General features: G+C 46.6%; 1 protein-coding gene across 1 annotated transcript; it reads left to right on the forward strand.

The window, feature by feature from the left end:
• The first annotated feature begins 124 nt into the window (after positions 1 to 124).
• LOC121442193 (WD repeat-containing protein 75) lies at positions 125 to 19,869 on the forward strand. Its single transcript, XM_041643650.1, has 21 exons — positions 125 to 271; positions 1,322 to 1,451; positions 4,498 to 4,563; positions 5,450 to 5,540; positions 6,423 to 6,547; positions 7,918 to 7,988; positions 9,157 to 9,276; positions 9,846 to 9,934; positions 11,038 to 11,196; positions 12,020 to 12,079; positions 12,162 to 12,277; positions 12,832 to 13,007; positions 14,091 to 14,248; positions 14,683 to 14,863; positions 15,630 to 15,724; positions 16,423 to 16,518; positions 17,088 to 17,257; positions 17,744 to 17,803; positions 18,709 to 18,855; positions 19,152 to 19,243; positions 19,549 to 19,869. Exons 1-21 carry the CDS (start codon positions 189 to 191, stop codon positions 19,748 to 19,750), a joined length of 2,487 nt encoding a protein of 828 aa, XP_041499584.1. The 5' UTR covers positions 125 to 188; the 3' UTR covers positions 19,751 to 19,869.
• The last annotated feature ends 373 nt before the right edge of the window (positions 19,870 to 20,242 follow it).

Raw genomic sequence — 20,242 nt, forward strand, 5'->3', positions numbered from 1 at the left:
CTTTAATTTGACAGTGCCCAAACTAAAGATGGCGGCGCAGGCGCGGCGCTGACCACACTGACCATAGAGTCCCGGAGCTAGAGGAGCCCGCGGCGGACCGCGGCGGAGACCCACGCCCCGGGCTAGCCGGCCCGGGAAGGAAGTCGGTGGTGAGGCCGGCGCTCGGCGGCTCCTGCGCCTGCGCGAAGATGGTGGAGGAGCGCGTCCGCGTGGTTCGCTGCGGCGGTAGCCGGCTGAACTTCAGGAGAGCCGTGTTTTCGGCGGACTCTAAGTATGCGGGGGACCGCGGGCAGACGGGGCCGACTGGGCGCCGCGGGCCGGGGAGGGGACTGGAGGCCGAGTGCGAGCATGGGCTCCGCGTGTCCGGACCCGGGGATCCCGGGGCAGCCTGGCCTGGCTGCTGCATGGGTGAGCCTGGGCTCCCCGGACCCTGCCTGCCGGGAGATCGGGGTGCAGGAGCTAGACCTCTAATGATTCCGCCGTCTCCCCTCGTCCCGGAGAAAAGCATTTCTATTGCCAGCCTCTTTTCTTTTCTGGAAATTTACGTAAAAGCCGATGTTAGATCTCTAGGAGATAATCGGCCTCCCACAGTTTGGGAAGAATGAAATGTCTGTAGGCACACAACTTTTGCAAAGGTGCCTAGCTCAGTGGTCTATTGCACGTGAGCTGGCATCCAGGCCGCTACCTTGTATCATCTTGAAAGATGCCTACTAGTAGTGAAAGCCTCTGGACAGCGATACTTAGAGCTTGAGGAGCATAGAGGAGAGTCAGCCTGGTCCTCACTGCTTTGAGCTTTATGATAAGTTATAGTTATGAGTGTAACCGCTTGGGTTGGGAAGGAGCATCAGCTTTGTGGGAGGAAGCCACAGCTCCAAAAAGCTTTAGACAAAATCAGCGTTTCAGCAGGTGCAAAGGAAGCCGGTAGGACTTAGGAGCGCCTGGACCTCGCCGTTGAGCGGAGCCTTTAACTCGGCATTTGTGAGCTGCTGTCTCCGGTCAGCGTGGAGCATTTTGGAGCACGGTGCACATGTAGCCGGTGAAGAGGAGCTGGGTGTCAGTGTCTGCAGCCGTTCCGCAAGGGAGCCGCTCAGTTGTTTGTGGGGCGATTCTGTATCTGTCACCTCGTGGTTTTCTCCGTTAACCGATGAGTCCACCTTCGGTATCCTCCTAAGTTTAGCAACGCCTCCATCGGACTATACAGTTCTTAAGCTATTTTGAAAGATATTTGCGTTGTTGTTCTCTTTCTAGTAGGTCACAAAAAGATGACGCTCTCTGTGTCATATGTGAGACTTAGCTTTCCTCCTCTCTCTCTGGTTTCCAGGTATATCTTCTGTGTCTCCGGAGACTTCATCAAGGTGTATAGCAGTACCACCGAAGAGTGTGTGCACGTTCTACATGGGCACAAAAACCTGGTGTCGGGAATTCTCCTCAACCCCAACAACCATCTGCAGGTGCCAGTCTGGGGTGGAACATGCTAGCATTGGTCTTACTAGCTTAAATTTTTAGGGCTCTAAATATCTGCTGGTTCCCCTAGTCAGGGGATTTTTCGATTATTCTTGGTGGAAAGAGAACCATTGCTTCGAACTACCCTGCTCGTGTTCTACTCAGGGAACTCTTTCAGCCACATGATGCTAAGAGCTCTTACTTGAGAAGGATGTTCTTGTCTGTATGTGGTTCAGAAATAGAGGTGCAGTTAAATGGGTTTCTTGATTAGATAGCTTCTTGGGTCTCCATATCGCATTTGGCATCGTGAATATCCAAACACAGATCCATAAGTTTTGATTAAAAAATTTATTTCAGTATTTTGGTCTTGCTATAACAAGTTCCTATTTTCTTTCTTTTTTTTTTGGTTTAATGAGATGGGGTTTCTCTCTTTATCTCTGGCTGTTCTGGAACTCATTCTATAGACAAGGGTGACCTTGAACTCCAAGATCTACTTGCCCCCTGCCTCCCCAAGTGCTGGGATTAGAGGTGTGCACCACCACCACCTGGCTTAAGTTCCTGTTTTCTGCTTTAGTTAACAGCTTGGAGGCTATAGCTTGGTTTAGACGGGCTTTGTGTTGCTGCCCGAGACCATGTCACACAATGGTCTTTCTCTCCAAAGTTATATGAGCTCCTCTTAAAAATCAGAACCCAATAACTGTTCGGTGTGGCCCAGGTATGTTTTTAATCCTGTCCTCTAAGAACTTGGCAAAATGAATTATAATGAGCATCCTTTGAAGGCTTTTAATGGGGGAAAAAAAAGTGTTCTTCAGTTAAAATCAAAAATTTATTAAGTGTGTTATTAACCTTTGTCAAAAAATTTATATACATTGTATAAAAGTTTGTCTCAATAATAAAATCAGACAAAGGTATTTTTCTTTTTTAAAAATACTTTATTAATTCTTTGAGAATTTGAGACATTACATTTTGGTCATATTCACCCCCTCCCCTGTCTCCTCCCAGGTCTACCCTTCATCCCATAGCCATCCAACATTTTTTTTAAGAAAAAAAATTTTCAATTAGCGCTGTCTATACAATCCATTGATGTCTGTTCCACTTACCAAAGGCCATACAGATGAGGTCAGCTTTGTCAGCAGATTGGGATGAGGCTGTGGGATAAAAATTGTGTGCACTGGAGAGTTCCGCATTGTTCTGACGGCATTTGTGTTTTTAACTGTTTTACTCACCCATGTGTGTGATTCTTAGATAAAATAGCTGCCATTAATTTTTTTACCTAACATAATTATTCTGCCTGAATAGATACTGTCTGACCCAAATGTGTTTTATTTTAATCTGAATCCAGTTCACAAAAAATGGTCAAATTGGGGCCGGGCGATGGTTGCGCATGCCTGTAATCCCAGCACTCGGGAGGCAGAGGCAGGCGGATCTCTGGGAGTTCGAGACCAGCCTGGTCTACAGAGCTAGTTCCTGGACAGGCTCCAAAACCACAGAGAAACCTTGTCTCGAAAAAACCAAAAAAAAAAAAAAAATGGTCAAATTGGCACTTTCTTTCGGGTTGAAATTATTTATAAACCTTATAACCAAGCTTTTTTTATCTAACAACACAAAATCTGTGTTAGCCCTAGTAAAAAGCTAAGGTTACTTATCCTAACTCCACGCGGTATTAAGATGTGTGCTCACTGGGAAGGGTCCACAGACTGGTGTAACCTTGTCAGGGTGTCTGTAGTGATGTACAGCAACGAAGAGTTCTGCACCTTGTTGTCACCATGCGTGCTCATAGAGTCAGTGCGTAAGATTTCCTACTGTGTTCCCGAAAAGATTGGTCTTTAATGGATTGGATTTTAAGAAAGGAAAAAGAAGGCTGTGTTATTTGGCTATGTGAGGGACTTTTTGAGATACTTATTAGGTGAGATGAATGCCGTGACAGTAATTTGAAAGAGGATTGGGCTTTAGAGAAAGCAGGACGAATTCTTTTTTTTTTTTAAACAGAATTTGCCTCAAGTTTATTTGTAAAAAACAGCATAAGGTCCTGAACATCTGCAAATACTGTGTAGGTGTTCACACCAGTCCATCTGTCTTCACACTGGCAGACTGCGACCTTTTTTATGGGGCCTTCACAGGGGCCTGGGCACCTTTGGGAGCCTGAGCTGCAGCTGAGGCCTCTGCCTTGGCTTGAACCTTGGGCTTTGTTTTTTTGGAGCCTACGACCCCTGGCCACGTAGCTTCTAATCCGCTTCCCAAGCTTGGGGTGAGCAATTAAAGCCAGACGGGTGAGTTTGCGGGTGGGGCCCTTTGGCACCTTGGGCTTCACCACCTGGGGCTTCACCAGGGCCTTGATGGCCTCCGCACGTGCGCTCATGGCCTTTGCATTATTTGCCTGCATCTTCTTCAGGCCTTTCTTGTTGTGCTTCTTGGCAAAGCGCATGTTCCTCAGGAACTTGGGGTCAACCCCCTTGAGAGATACGTATCTTTGTGACCAGGATTTCTTGATGCCGTTTCTGTGCCATTTCCGGGACTGGTTGTGTGTGGTGTGGTTCTTGGACTTGGCCATGGCTGGACAGTAATCGGCGGCTCCCGAAGCCAGCAGGACAAATTCTTGAGTCATCTCCCTCATGCGTTCCATGTCCCTTAGCCGAGCAGAAGAGTGACTCCCGCCCCCTTCATCCCTGCTTAGACTTGAAATTGCTAGATTGCTAAAACTAGATTCTTTTGCAGAGACCCCTGGCTGGTCTCCTCCATCTCAGATACTCAGGGCAGAGATGTCTCAGACTCCGGAGCTTTGGAATTTGGGGAATATTCGTTTTACTTTGCCGGCTCAACAGCCCCAAATCCCAAAGCTGAATCTGATACTTTTTGAGCATCGTGCTGGGCCTCCTGAAGCTTTGCACTTAAATTTTAAGTAGGGATATTCAAGTTTTATAAACTCCACTGTCCCTTAAAGGCTAACGATGAGCTGATGAACAGCATGCACAAAGCAGCCCTTTAGGCCCATAGTTATTCATTGATAATTTTGGAATACTGTTTAATCCGTTCTCTGCTGTTTTACCCTTCTAGCTCTACTCTTGTTCCTTTGACGGCACAATTAAGCTATGGGACTATCTTGATGGCATTTTGATAAAGGTATGTGTATTGTTCTTTAGTTTCCTTTTCTCTATAAGGCTTAATCTTAAAGGGACTTCCTGAACAAATTAGTAAATCTATATTATTTCAAAAGATACATAGTTCTGACTATGTAAAAATTTGAAGATCCTGTCACAGAAAGAAGACTAATAAAAGCATTAAGAGAAAATATTTTAAACACCAATAAGAAAAGACTAGATAGACCAACAGGAAATATTTTAAACAGCAATAAAAAACAACTAGTTATTCCAGCAGGATGGGAAGTAAATGATCCTGGACACTGAGGCTGTAGGTCAGTGGTGGGGAGTCTGTGTGAGGTGCTGGCTTCTCTCCCGGCCTTCTCTGGGAAGGGTAGAAGAGGCAGATGTAAGTTAGGGATTATACAAAACAGGAAAAGACATGCCAGTTACCATGGTGAGATGGTTCATCCCATTAATGTTAGAAGTATAAATTTAAACAAACAGAGTGATTTTTTTCCCCCCTGCCAAAATACACATTATAAAAGAGCGGAATAAGCACGGTTTAGAGAGAATTTATATGTGTAGTCAGCAGGAAGAAAACCAAAAATACAGTTCTTTTCCTATAAGAATTTCTCACTGAAATGTGTGTGTGTGTCCCCATATATATCTTCCTTAAATTGTTTATGGTGGAACAAACTCTATATAATCTTGATGTTACTTAAAATTATGGTAGGTTTAGTCACTGAGACGCTGCAATCATTGAGTCAGGAAGGCATATAAGAGATTGTTCGGCGAATCGTGTGCCTGGCCCCTATAGACAGGCGCTGTCCTGTGGTAGGAGACAGAGGTGAGAGCTTCAGACTGCGCTGCGAGCTCAGGGCTCTGCTGGGGGCATGGGGCATAGTGTGACCTGTGACCTCTTTCAGACGTTCACCGTTGGACCTAAGCTCCATGCCCTGTACATTCCTCCCAACGCTGAAGACTCCGTCTTCCTCACGATCCTTAAAGAAGACCCAGGTACAGCATAGTGCGCTTAATAGTTCTCGTGGCCATCAGCTGGATCTTTGCCATGTCACAGAACCGTGTTGCTCGGCGCTACTTTTAATCTCGGGTTACCGTTTAAATTTCTGTCATTTTTTTTTCCCCAAGAATTTTTATTTTATTTATTTTTAATTAAAAATTTCCACCTCCTCCCCAATTTCTGTCATCTCTACATCAGGGTGGGGGTTCTGTTCCGAGGTCTTCAGCGGAATTAAAGGCAAGTGCCGTTTTAAACCTCAGCTTGGTATACTGAAACAAAAATACCCGTGTAAGATTTTTATTTCTACAGTGATAGCCAGGAGTGGCAAGAAGTTGTAGATTCAGACCTTGTTCCGATGCAGAGCCCAGGGACTAGAGAGATGGCTCAGCAGTTATGAGCATTTGCTGCCCGTGCAGAGAACCCGGACTTGGTTCCCTTACCCCTGGGGCAACTTACAGCCACCCATTGCTCCACTCCCAGGACCCCCGTGAGCACCAGGCTCTACGTGAAGTGCACTTTTATACAAGCAAGCAAAGCTCATAGACATTAGGTAAATCATTTTAAAAAAAAAAAAAAAAAAATGATGAGTTCAGCCAGACAGTGGTGGCACACACCTTTGATCCCAGCGCTCTAGAGGTAGGGGCAGGTGGATCTCTGAGTTTGAGGCCAGCCTGGTCTACCAAGCAAGTTCTGAGGCATCCAGGGCTACACAGAGAAACCCTGTCTTGGAAAAAAAAAAAAAAATGAAGAATTAAGCTTTTTGTTCAATATGACCTTAAGTTACAGTCTTGGCATTTGAGCGTACTGAATGGCAGTTTTGTGTGATTCGGTGTGCTTGTTTTAGAGAAACTCTGTAACAAATGGCTTCCTTTGGCTAGACGTATTTCAGCTGGTTTCCGTGAGACTGCCCAAGTCATCAAGCCAGAACGTGGAAGCTAGGGAGCGGACCTTTGTTTTGGATTATGTAAACCGGTCACCCAAGTGCATTGACTTCGGGTATGAGGTACGTTTCTCCTGTTAGTTTCTGCTTATATTTAACATCTGTTCCCTGTAAGTGTTCCCCTCAACACTGGTCATCCAGTGCAATACCATATTTTTGTTGGTAACTAAAGATCTATGACATTGTTTTAACAAGTATTCCTGGATTATGGTCTGTATTCTTTTAGAACCATCCTTATGTTATATATTCTGCCCTTTGTTCTTTTATAACTTCCCCCCCCCCCAAATAACAATGTCTGGTATTTTTACTCTTTTTTTTTGCCTGTTTCATATAAAAACCACTGAGATTGTTCCATTTTAAGAAAAGAAAAAGAAGTTATTCTATTTTAGGCTGTGTCTCTTTAGACAATATGGACTCTGTAACTATAATTGACATACCCATTATAGGAAATTCAGGTATTACAGAAAAATACAATGAGGAAAGAAAACCTTCAGTGTCACCAGGGATAATGTTTAAAGACTTTTCTAGACTTTTTTTTTTAACACATAGAAGATGACAGTTTTTAAAGGAGATAAGGTCAGAAATATTTGTCTCTTTTCAGCTGAATATTGCACCCTGCATGTTTGTGACAGGTACTTGATGATATTCGTACCATTATCTAGCTACCTGTTAATAACTTATTATTTTAAAATAAAATGCCACCGAAGACCTATTACGTCAGCCTTGGGGTTTGTAGGATTCCTTTGTCATTCTCCTGGGCGGGGACATCCTGGGCAAAGATGGCTTTATCACGGTCGGTCAGTATTCACTGTAGCTGATCCTCAGTTAGAGTCCGCCTCACTGCTACTGCAGTTACCAACGGTGTCAGGCTGAGATCAACGTTAGACCCCCTGGCCCTGGATTAGAGCTTGACCGTAAAGGAGTATGCGTGAGAGTGACGGTGTTCCCGTAGCTCTGAAACATAAGCTGACAACCAGAGCCCGCCAGCCAGACGGCTGAGTGCTCCTCCGCACTGAAAAGACATTCGTGATCTACATAGAGGTGTCGTTCAGAAGGGTGCTTGTGTTGAGCTACGGTTGGTAACATACAGTAAAATAAGCCGTGATGATAACAAATGGCAGTTGCTGGTGAGCGTTGGGACATTGGCCAGACGGGGAAGGGGCATTCAGGGGTGATGAAGGAAATGTTTCTAGGTCGTGGTTGTGGCAGCGGCTGTGGACAGGCTCAAACGTGGCGTGGTATCATATGTATGCCTAATGGGGAAAAAATTACATCACTGCAATTAAGGCAAGAGAGTGTCGTTGTAGAATTTAGGGCTTGCTTCCTCTTGATTTTAAAGGTAAGACGGTCTTTTCCATGGCCGAAGTCTAGCACGCCGTTTTGCGGTCTCCAAGAGCTTTCCTCCTAATGCTGCCTTCTGCTTCAATCACCAGGGAGAATATATCGCCGCGGTGCGGGACTTCTACTTGTCCGTTTACTTTCTCAAAAAGAAAAAGACATGCAAGTAAGACTTCATCGTATTTTCCAGAGCCCTTGTTACAGTGTTGTACAAACCTGCTTCCTGGGTCTTGTTTCTAGAAGTGGGAACCTCCAGTGTAGGTGAGGATCCTAGCTCGGGGTCTCCTCCATCCCAGACCCCGTCTATGCAATGCACCAACCGTGGACTTGGTGTAAAAATGGATTTAGATTGACAAGGCCTGGCCTGATGGTTCTCATTGACTGTAGGAACCGAAATAGGAGGTTACTGGGGCTTTGTTGCAGTTCACTTCCTGTTGCTGAGAAGGACACCTTTACCAAAAGCAACCGGGGAGGAAAGCACGTTTTCGACCATCATCTTGATCTCACAGTACCTCATAAAGGGCAGTTAGAGCAGAAACTCAAGGGGGCCAAATAAAGCAAAGGCCGAGAATGTTGTTTATCGGTGCTCTCGGTGGTTCCCCCAACTTGCTTTTTCTACCCCCCAGTCCCGCTTGCCCAGTGGTAGCATCTCCCCTAGAGAGCGAGGCCCTCCCACCTCAATGTCAATCAAGAAAATTTCCCACAGGCTTACCAACAGGCCAAATGGAGGCATTGTCTCATTTGAGCTTTCTTCTTGCTGGATGACCCTAGCTTGGGTCAAGTCAACAAAATAAATAAATCACAGCATGGTCTTAACCTATTTCATGGTTCCAGCCACCGTGTACTTCAAATTAATACGTTGAAGTAGAGACAATATCTCACGGAGTTGTAAGGATGAATAAGATCTGTGTTGAGAGGCTGCGGTGAGAGCTGGGTGTTCTGTAGACAGTCTCTGTCAGCCACGGGCATCTTCCCAGCCTCCCTTGTAAGAGCCTCATGTCTTCACAAGTGAGCCCACCTAGACAGAGCCAACAGTTGATTCCTCTGTCGCGGCTCTTTAGGACACAAAGTCGGGTGTTGCAGTTAGGACTTCATAAGCATGGCCATAAGCTTAATGCTGAAAGTTTGGTTCAGTGAGAAAATTGAATAAGCTGTCCCCAGGCCAGGAAAAGGTCCTAAAAAGACTGTCCTCGCCACCTACCTTAGCAGCTTCCGTTGGCCAGTTCTTGGGATAAGATACGAGTCACGTGAAGTTTGTACTGTGTTTTAGTAGATGTCCACCAAACAGAATGCTTGGTTCAGAACCCAAGGAAAGTTGTCTCTCTTTTTCCTAGCTTTACGTTACCATCAACCAAAAATAAGAAGAACTCTAGGAACAGGTTCACCTGTGTCGCCTGCCATCCAAATGAAGACTGTATCGCATCCGGCCACATGGATGGCAAGATCCGGCTTTGGTCAGTGAGCTCGGGGAAACACGGGGTCCCTTGCACTCTGCCTCCCCCCTCACCCTGAGGAGCACCCCTGCCTCTGGGCTGTGCTGCCGAGCTCTGCCTTCCTTGGTCCTGTAGGACACCTCACCCTAAGCTTCTGGAGAAAGGAAGCGCTCTCTGTCACCTAGAACCATCTAGGCTCTCAGCCTTTGAACTAAAACAGGACAGTGTGGCATTGCCGCGCGCCTACTGGGTGGTGTGGTAGGGTCATAACAACCTGTCTGTAGAGGTGGTTGTGGTTAGGAATAACAAGCTGTTTCCCAATACTGAAGCCCGAATGCTGGAGATGGCCATTTGTTGGATTTAGCATGCCGTCGTTTCCTATCTTGCACCTGAGGTCAAGTTAAGAGTTTTGTTTCCTCAGCCCTAAGTAAATGTCTCCATCAAATAGCTTTGCTCAAGGTTCAGGGAACCCCTTGGAAGAGGAGGCAGAAAGAGTGTCCTTTGCCTGTGTAGTATGGCTTCCAGTTCAGTGTTTCTATGGGATTCCGGAGGAGAAACAATGTTAAAAAGCATTTTGTTCTCTGCAACAGGCGGAATTTTCATGACGAAAAGCAGTATACATACACCTGTTTACATTGGCACCACGATTTGGTGATGGATTTGGCCTTTACGGTGTCAGGTAAGGCCACTTTGATAATGAAAAGGATGTTTAGAAGTATCCGAATCAAATGTTGGGACTCACAACGTTTATGGTTTAAGATTTAAAATTGTATGAGGCCCCAGGTATGGTATACAGCTGTAATTCCATTTCTAGGGAGCCTGTGGCAGGAGGATCATCAGGAGTTCCAGGCCTGCCTAAGCTCTGTAGAGAGACCCTGTCACAAACAAAACGTTATGGGAGTTAAGTTGTGAACACTTTGTTCTTCCTTAAGACAGGGTTTCTCTGTAACTCCAATGGAGCCTGTCTTAGAACTCATTCTGTAGACCAGGCTGGCCTCGAACTCACAGAGATGCGCCTGCCTCTGCCTCCTGAGTGCTGGGATTAAAGGCGTGCGCCACCACCGCCCTGCTAGGAACACTATTTTCATGGCTCTTTGTTGTGCTTTGCTCTCCACCATAGCATGTGGTTTAGCTATCCGGATTCTAGAGTGTACGCTTCTGCTCATCTCTCCTGACACGGAAAACCCGTGTAAAGTCTAGGCAGCCTTAGAATAGAGTTTAGTCCATGATCCGCTGCTGTCTATAAAATGCAAATAGCTGCCAGTGTTTTCCGTCATCTGTCTTCGGACCTGTGAAGTGTGTTGTTGACTGTCCTTTCACGGATGAAGGATGTGAAGAGCTGAGGCAGTGGCTAGCTAGCATACCGTCTATTAGATGTTTGACTGACAGACATTTTATCTGTAGGTCATCTTGTCTCTGTTTCCTCTGTTGCACAATAGCGTGGCTGGCGCTATTACTATTGATTGTAACTATAAAAGAAGAGTTTGATTGTTTCGTCACAAGGAATCGATAAATGCCCAAGGTGCCAGATGTTCAAATGACATAATTTGAGTATTAATACTATATATGTGTGCAAGCATCACGTTGTACCGTGTATATCTGTGCAGCTATGCCAATTGAAAATAAAATTAAAATAAGACTGAAAGATAATCAATGAAAGCAGTTAAAATGGTAGGCAGGCACGTTTGTCCATGTCTAAAGAGATCCCCTAAATGCTGGTGACATTTGCCTTTGTTTTGTCTCCCTCCAAACTCTGCCCGTGTGTTCTCTTCGGCTGTGAAGGCAGCAGTCTGCTGAGTGGCGGGCGCGAGTGCGTGCTGGTCGAGTGGCGGGACGGAGCCGAGAAGAACAAGGAGTTTCTGCCTCGCCTGGGCTCAACGATCGAGCACATCTCCGTCTCCCCTGCAGGAGATTTCTTCTGCACTTCTCACTCTGACAACAGTAAGTCTGAGTGTCTCGGTGGCGATACGTTAGTCAGCAGCCTCTGGGTGGGAAACAGGGGCCTAGAACTAGCTAAGAACGGGAAGAGGCTTACTAATACATGGGTTTTTTTTTTTTCTTCCATCCTCCGATCTTCTCCACCCCTCTCTGCCTCACATGCCAGCAGATCCATCATTTTCAAAATTGTTTTTATGTTTATTGCTATGGCAGTTATATTTTCAGAATCTTTTAAGATGGAAGGTGTGTTTGAAGTGGGCTTTCCTGCTTCCATAAGTAATAGTATTGACGTGAGAGGGCTCTGAGTGTCTTTCGTCACAGCTCGAGGGAGTGAGGGAGCGCTGCGGCTTGCCATCGGAGGAGAGGCATGTCTCTTCTTCCCATGCCTTCTCAGCTAGATCAGTCTGTGCGCCATCGATTTGTCCATGAGCGCAATCTGTAAAAGCGGGTAATAGATGCCCCCCACTTACACAGAACCCTGCTCAGTTCCCAGCACCCCCATCAGGCTCACAACCCCCTGTAACCCCAGGTGGGGGATACCCAGCATTCTCTTCTAGCATCTTAGAGCACTTGCACCCACCCTGCAACAGACACATGAACACACAGACTTTGAGAGAAAAGATTAATGGCCTCGCCAGAAACTTCTATTCCCATCCCTGATTGTTGAACTAACTTGTAAAATGTAGCCCTAATAACACAGACGTAGTTGAACTTACTGGATTGTCTTGTATTCTGGCACATTTCAGAGTCACATAAACACGGGTCCTCTTCACCTTGGCACTCTGACCTATTTATGTTTAATGATTTGTCTCCCTGCTTTAAACAGAGATAACCGTTATCCAAAGAAACCTCGACCCATGCGCAGTAATCCAAGGCCTAGTGAAAGGTACTGCGGACTCTTGGGGATGTGGGACCGACCTGACGAGCAGCTGCTGCCCACACGTGAATCACCGTCTCCTCTCTTGCAGATAGGAGCATATCCACTGGCTTGATGGTCGACCCGAAAACCAAGGCCTTAGTTTTGAATGGAAAGCCTGGTCACCTGCAGTTTTACTCTCTCCAGGGTGATAAGCAGCTGTATAATGTAAGGTTTTGATCTTTAAGCGAAGTTTTAAAACGAGGGATAGGTCTTTACAATAACGCCTGATGTTGATCCTATGCGTCTGTATTTGAATGTGGCTCAGAGTGTCTGTGATTACTCTAGTGCCGTTGTTGCTGCCCACACGTGAGCTTCAGGCGCAGTGATAGGGCTATAGATTTAAGTGCACATAAGACACAAATAGATTTTATGTGTAGACTTGGGTCCTAGCCCCCAGATGCCTCCTGAGACTGTGTAAACATCCTAACCGTCGAATACATCTGAGACCTTTTGGATCTGCTATTCAGATCAGCTGTTCAAACGAAGGTTCCCTAACCAAAAGCAACCACATCATCATCTTAACAAACACTAGACAACCCATTGTGAGGGATTAAGAGATCCCCCATAAATGAAAAAGCTAGCCTACTTAGACCGTCCCTTATCTTTTTTTATTTCGTTCCTCTCTTAAAGCGAGAGAATTCGATTTAGCTTTGAGAAATTATGATTGTAAATTAAAGGCACTTCTATTAATAACATCCCGTCCTCTCTGACCTTGTCAGTTAGACATCATCCAGCAAGAGTACATCAATGACGATGGGCTGATCCAGATCGAGCTAAAGAAGGCCGCCTTTAGCCACTCGGGCACGTGGCTGGCCACCGTGGAACAACGGCAAGAAAACCCATCTGAGCTGGAAATGCAGATGAAGCTGTGGGTTTTCAGCAAGAAGACCCAAGGGTAATCCTGCTGTGTGGCCCCTCGTTCGATTCTTGTCTCACAGTTAAAGCCGTCAGTCTTTCTGTTCCATTTTGACACGTGGGAATGGGCTTGGGGCATTATTCTAATAGTAAGGCTTTGTTTAGCTTTGTGTGCTGAGAAAGCGTTCGTGTAAAGTAGGTCTTTCTGTGTCATCCCCGAAATGATGAACCGTGAGAAAGAATTGTAGCCCACAACACAGTACACAGTTCTAGGCAAATCCAGAATTCGAATCCAGATGTGCCTCCGTGTCTGTGAGAGTTGAGTATAGACACGTGTCGCTATAGACATGTGTCATTATAGACCTGTAGACATGAGTCATATGTTTATGTAAATAACCACCGCTGGTTTGAGAACTGCTCGTTGGGTCTTTGTGTGCCAGCCGTCTTTTGAGACAGGGTCTCTCTCTGTGTAGCCCTGGCTGTTCTAGAACTTGCCATGTAGACCAGAGTGGTTCAGACTCAGATTTGCCTGTGTCTGCCTCCCGAAGGCTGGAGTCGTGGCCTGCGCTACCACACCTGACTGGGGAAGTTTCTAAAGAGTATGGTAACCTGAGCCTGTGCCACGCATTGCACGCAGGAGAAAAGAGGCCCAAGAACCAAGTGATTTTTCTTCCTAGTCCTCTCTTCGCAGAGACGCCTGATGCGCCGCTCTGCTGCTCTCTTGGGACACAGAACATTGTGGGACTCGGGCAGTTCCAATAGTCATTTTTATCCCGTATTTCCACGTTATAAACATAGTGGGGCCTTTCAAGGCCATTCTTTTCTTCTGGTGTCTGTCTTTAGAAGCAGACCTCTACGTTCTGTGTAGCTAGCCTGCAGAGCCTGCTGCGGAGGCCTTCATTCAGCATGGCTTGTTTGTGTTTGGCTCTTTTTTACCAGTGAGCTGGTCGCTGTATATAGTGATAGGCGGTTGAGTCACCGCGGACGCGTGTGATGTTAGAACCTGTCCTGTGTCCGTGACAATCCATCACCCTCCCATGTTAAAGATATTACCGCACTTTGTACGGAATATTAGCCTGCCATATCTTTACCAAGAGTAAACGTGTGGTTTTGCTTCTGCTAGGTTCTCCCTTAACACCAAGATCGCCATGCCTCATGACGACCACATCACAGCTCTCTGTTTCAATAATGCGGAAAACTATGAAAGACCCATGCTGGTCACAGCTAGCAGAGACGGCCACTTCAAAGTGTGGGTGTTAGCCGATGACTCCGATATATACAGTAAGTTAGCACGTAGGTCGTGCTGAGAAGCCACGGCTGGAAGAAGTGATGCCTTTGTATGTTGTTAATATCCTCTTTGAGAAGGGGTTCTCTACCTTGTTACCTTCTATAAACTATTGCTTAATTTCAGCAGATTTTTTTCATGTTAAATTTCTATATATGCTTTGACCAGCATCTGTGCCTTTGGGGAAGTGAATGTGTCTGTCTGGTGCAGTTGAAGGGGCTCTTGTCCTGGACCTTTCTTTTCTCCGCTAGGGGGCGGTAAAGGTCTCCGGGAAGGGGAAGATACCAGAAAAACACTTGAAACTTGGGACAGTGTGGGGAATCTGGTTTTTGGTTTTGTTTTGCTTTTCTTAGTTTAGCTTTTATAACGTGTCTGTAATGCTATTTATTAATATTTATGTCATTGTTGTCATGACTTGTTTTCTCCACAGAAAAAGCCATCGGCTGGACTTGTGACTTCGTGGGCAGTTATCACAAGTACCAAGCAACCAACTGCTGTTTCTCGGAAGACAGCTCCTTGCTAGCAGTTAGCTTCGAAGAAATAATTACAGTGTGGGATACAGAAACGTGGGAACTAAAGTGTACGTTTTGCCAACGAGCTGGGAAAATAAGGTAGGTAAATTAGTTTGAATTGCACTACCACAGTATGTGTATCTTTGTAATTTAAGTAAGTCTTAAAGTTCAGCAATGATGTATGGGTTCCCCAGTAGAAGTAGTCTTAGCTTGCTGGGGAGTAAGGGTAAGCTAATCAAAATGTTCAAAAGCTGAGACTTGTGTGCGCATGAGCAGTTTACAAGCATTCTTAAACCAGGATCGACATTGAACGGCCGTATCCAGTTCTGTTAGAACAGTGAACAGTTGAATGGGGGTCCTGGCAATTAAAGCTAGCTAGCCGTGTGCTCCCGTGGAACATAATGTAATGCCCAAACCATTGCTGCTGGTACCCAGACCTGAGGCCTTTTCTGACAGGTGACCGATTCCATCTCATTTCCAATATGTCGGATTTTAAATTTACTTTGTAAAACTTTCTGTAAAATTTTGAGTACAGATTTTCTCCTGTAGGTAAAGACCATACGGTTTTGTTCATTGTCGCACACATTTTACATAAGCTCTGTGTTGTGTGGCGATTGTTACAATGACGCAGCACATAAGAGTTGGTCATCGAAGTTCCCTAAAGAGCCGCAAGAACCTAAACACCCTCTGTATGGCCTTAGCCCCAATTCCATTGCCGCCAGAACAGTTAGGAGCACAGAAGGGAAAGCCGTGCCTGCTCGTGGTCTACACTGAGTAGGACTAAGCCAGGGCTCACAGCCCGCCGCTCTGTGTAGGTAAATGTGCTGGCACTGCCGCCGCTCACCCTGGCATGCTTCTGACCTAGGCACCTGTGCTTTGGAAGATTGACATGCTCCAAGTACCTTCTCGGCACGACTGAGAATGCCATTCTGTGCTGCTGGAACCTGCTCAGCTGTTCATGTAAGCTGTGTTTACGCTGAGGTGACTCGGCCCGTGGGCGGGAGGAGTAGCTCCTGTTTTCTCTGGTGGCCTAGGGAAGCATGCGCGGGGCGTTGCACTTAGGCGCTGACATTTCGGGACTTAAGGGTCCTGTGGCCGTGTCCTTCCCATAACAATACGTATGTAATCTTTCACTTGACCGTAAGTTTCGGATCAGTGGGCTGGTGGTAGGTTACTGTAAACAATAAGACCCTTGTGCCCAGTGTGCCCCGGGTGCAGGCCTCCACCTTCTGAGTTGAGCAACGCTCTGTTGATGGTAGGATCCCGGGCAGTGTAAGATCTGAAAGCAGTCTCTCCCAGAACTCCTAGGAAATGAGGCGTTGCTGCCTTTGATTTGCACGTAGGGAAGATGTGATGTTGTCTGTGCCAAATGTGTGTGTGTAAGAGCAGCTCAGCCGCATCCCTGGATCTGAATGAGCCTCGCTTGGTGACAGTGTGCGGAAGGACCTGAAGTTGTTTCTGTAGCTCCGCTGTCGGCTGCACACTTCACCGAACCCTCCACAGAGGATGGCAGTGTGAGTCTGTTGTTAGGGAGAGCTTAGACTCCTTCCATAGAATAATGACGCGTTAGACTGCCCGGAAGGATGAAGAGGACCCATCGTAAAGACGGAAAGAGCTCCTGACGAACCTTCTCTCAGAAGTGCTTCCTCTTCCCACAGTGCAGTGGAGCGCGAAATTAAACGTTAGCGTTTTGGAAGCCGACCCCTACTCAGACCACGTTGCCGCGGTGTCGCAGTCTGCAGCTGGCTCAGACTGTAAGTACTCACCACGCTCTGATGGCATCAGGCCTGTTTCCGAAGTGTTCTTTCTAGTGTCTTTTGTATAAGCTGAAGCACACGCGCTGTGGATCAGAAACCCCTCTACGGCTCCTCCTTTCTTGCCAGACACCTATAGTGTGTGTTTTCACGCTTAATACTAGGAGCGTTCTGGTACATCGCTGATTTTCCACGGGCCAGGTCTGACTCAGCCTTAACAGTCTCCTTTAGATGTCTGCCTGGGCTTCGTCTGCTTCTGAGACAATGTCTCCATCTCTTTTCTGATCCTTAAGACAAAGGCTTGGATGGTATTCTGGTGTCTCTTCTTCTGTGCCCCTGGTCTCTGGAACAGAATTCCTGGTCTCTTTCGGGTTCTCGTCCTCATTCCTTCCCTATGTGGTGCACACAGTAGGTGCTCCGTAGATTAAACAGAAACAACAGCAGATCTGAAACAGTCCTAAGAAGGGCTCTTACCAGGTGGGCTGGGCACAGGAGGAGTGTGACCCTGTAGGCTGAGGGAGAGGTAGCCTCCACAGGTAAAGTGCCACCGTCCTTCTGTTTCCCCTTAGTGTTCGTCTTTAAGCCCAGCGAGCCCAGGCCACTGTATGTTCAGAGGACTATCTCCAGAGAGGAAGTCCAGTGGGGCGTGTTCGTGCCTCGCGACGTCCCGGAGTCCTTCACCTCGGAAGCTCACCAGTGGCTGAACAGGTCCCAGTTTTACTTCCTAACGCAGTCACAGGTAATTAACTCTCCTGACCACTTTATGGACATAACTTTAGAAAGTTGGTTTCTAGGTAGAACTATGACTTCACAGGGTCATTTCCCAAATGAATTCGTCAGATAGATGTCAGCCCAGCGGTGCTGTGAACACTGTCTTCGCGCGTTATCCCCGCATCCACGAGGCTGTCTGTTAACTCTGACCCGAGCAAAGCCCCGAGCACGAGAACCATTTGAAGTTGCGTTTATTAACATTTTCCCTAATTTTATAGCTTGATTTGCTGTTGAAGAAACTGGTGGCCATTATTTTATTACCAGCTCTAACATGTCTCAAAAAACATAGTCCTGAGACTCAAAGTCTTGTAACCCTCACAGGGCCTTTCGAGCAAGTTTACATCCTTCCTAGCTTTTCTGTGAGCAGATGTACATGTCAAGATGGAAATTTGACATTTAGAATCTTGTGTCGTCTCATTTAATATTGTTCATATTAATTTACCTGTCATTTCAGTGTTTATTAACCTTCAGTACAAAGTCTCCGGAAGAGAAACTCACGCCAACAAGCAAACAGGTAGGCATTTGCCGCTGTCTGTGCGCACTACGCTGTCTTCCTAAAGAAAGTCGGCTTTTAGAATTCAGCTCTGACAAAAGTGGTTAGCTGGGCTGTAGGAAGGAATTAGAAAATGCGAGGAGGTGCAGCAGGCTTGGAGAGAGGGGGACAGGGAGGTATGTCTTTCCGTTTTAAATAGGAAGTCCAGGTAAACCTTACTGAATGCATCCATCTTACTCTGCCTGCAATACGGGGCTCCCTGGAGAGTTGTGAACGGGGACTGACTCCTTCTCCCACACACCCCCAGCTGCCCTGGGTTTCGTTTTTAAATAAAAAACAAATTCTGCTCAGTCCCAAGCCTTTTACTCTATTTCAGTTTTTGTCTATTTTTTGTGGGCAGTTTTCTCATGTTTATCGACAGCACACACACACACACACACACACATGCACACACACACATGCACACACACACATGCACACACACATGCACACACGCACACACACACATGCACACCACACACATACACACACACGCGCACGCACGCACATGCACACACACACACACGCGCGCACACACACGCACACACACACACACACACACACCTTGCTTTTCTCACAGCTGTCTGAGAACGTTGCTTTCTTGGCTCTACTAAGATGCTCTCCTTCCAGCATGTCATGCGGCCTTTCTCCCTGTCCTCTGCCCCTGTGAGCGCATGCCCTCTGTGGTCTGCGGCATCTGTGGTTGGCTTTCCCGTGTAGAAAGTGGGACCCTAGGCATCAGTTGCTTTTCTGTGACGTGTGAACAACTCTGAGTGATCTCTGCCCCTTCGCCAGAAGCACCTACAGTTCAGTGGCACTTACCTGTTAAGTCAAAGAAGTTCCACCTTTTCATTGAAATAATGTCCTTTTCTCTTCTGTCCGTGCAGCTGCTGGCAGAAGAAAGTCTGCCCACGACCCCGTTTTCTCTTCTGTTGGGAAAACACAGGCGGCAGCAGGATGCGAGGTCCAGTGAGACTTCAGACAACGAGCTGGTACAACTCCCCTTAACGGAGAACATCCCTGCGATTAATGAGGTGAGTGGGGGTCCAGCAGATGCGGGGAGCCCTGGAGCTGCAGGCTCTGTCTCCAGGAGCATGCGATTCATCCTCTGTCCCTCAGTGGGGTGATTCTCTCTCTCCTGGACCTGGGTGAGAAGAGAGGGTTGCTCAGGTGTGGGCAGCTGGAAGGCCTGCCTCCTTTGGCTTCGTTATTCCCCGGGGAAGCCTTTTGTGTTCAGCTTAGCATTTAGAACAAAGGGTATTAGGAAGGGAAGTAACCCTGTGCCCAAGGAGGATCTTTTACCAAAGTCTGCCTCTCTGCGTACCTCTAGCTACTCCACACCCCGGCCCACGTCCTGCCGTCGGCTTCTTTTCTGTGCTCTCTGTTTGTGAGCTCGTTGCTGCTGTCTAAAGAGACCGAAAGGTAAGAGTTCCAAATAGATCATCTTCAGTATTGATTAGAGATTGTCGTCCACTTTGATATGTAGCTGATGACATAGATTATTAAGTACAGTTATCCGTAACTCAGTGAGGGAGATGCATTGTGCGTGCTTAGAGATGTGGCTGAGAATCACACTTTCTCTACGGCCGCCTGCCCCTTTATGGCCGTGCTCCGTAAAGACTCTCGTCACTGGGTCATCTTTTCTGTGTGGTATGTCAATGTGGGTCTCACAGTTGTGCTTTCGAAATGTCTAACGGTGTTCATATTTTATTCTGCTGTTGCCAAAGTGCTGAAGAAGTTCCCGATGTAGACATGGAAGAGAACCAAGAAAGCGACGATTCAGATGAAGAAGACGATCTTACCGAAAAAGCCCAGGAGACACATAACCCGGATCTGAGGGACGATGTCATACATCAGCTGTCAAAACGTGAAGAGAAAGAGCTCAGAAAGTTCCGAAAAGTAGACTACAGCTGGCTAGCAGCTCTGTAGGCCGAGGCTGTGGACAATACAGAGACATGTTGTACTTAGGTTTTACCCCCTGTTAATACTCAAACTCTTAAAGTTATTTTATTTTTAAGACGAAATATTAAAAGTCTTTTCTTTCTGTATTTGCTTGTTTATTTAGAGTCTTGCTAAGTTGCTTCGGCTAACCTTGAACTTGAGACTCCTCTCTCAGCGCCCCAAGTCAGTAGTAGGTTTCTAGACCTGCTATCCCTGGTCCAGTCAGGTTTGTTTGTGTGTTTAGATTTTTTTCACTTCATGTGTATGAATGTTTTCCTTGCATGTATGTTTGTGTACCCACTGGCTTCCGTGGTGCCTACCAAAGTCAGCTGAGGGCATCAGGCCCCAGGAACTAGTTACCCACGATGATGAGCCGGCATGAGGTTACTCCGGAAGAGCAACGGGTACTCTTAAATCACGGAGCAAACTCCCCAACCACCTGGCCAGACTTTTTAAAAAACTCTTAATGTAAAAAAAAAA

The sequence above is a fragment of the Microtus oregoni genome, unplaced genomic scaffold, assembly GCF_018167655.1.
Source record: "Microtus oregoni isolate MIOR12 unplaced genomic scaffold, Mior012 000087F_ref0000451, whole genome shotgun sequence".
Classification (NCBI taxonomy): Eukaryota; Metazoa; Chordata; class Mammalia; order Rodentia; family Cricetidae; genus Microtus; species Microtus oregoni.

Bases quoted from the DNA above. Each gene is read 5' to 3' on its own strand.
- LOC121442193 (XM_041643650.1), top strand. From the start codon at position 189: ATGGTGGAGGAGCGCGTCCGCGTGGTTCGCTGCGGCGGTAGCCGGCTG. The intron at 272-1,321 runs GTATGCGGGGGA...TCTGGTTTCCAG, and splicing joins GTGTTTTCGGCGGACTCTAA to GTATATCTTCTGTGTCTCCG. The intron at 14,864-15,629 runs GTAGGTAAATTA...CTTCTGACCTAG, and splicing joins CAACGAGCTGGGAAAATAAG to GCACCTGTGCTTTGGAAGAT.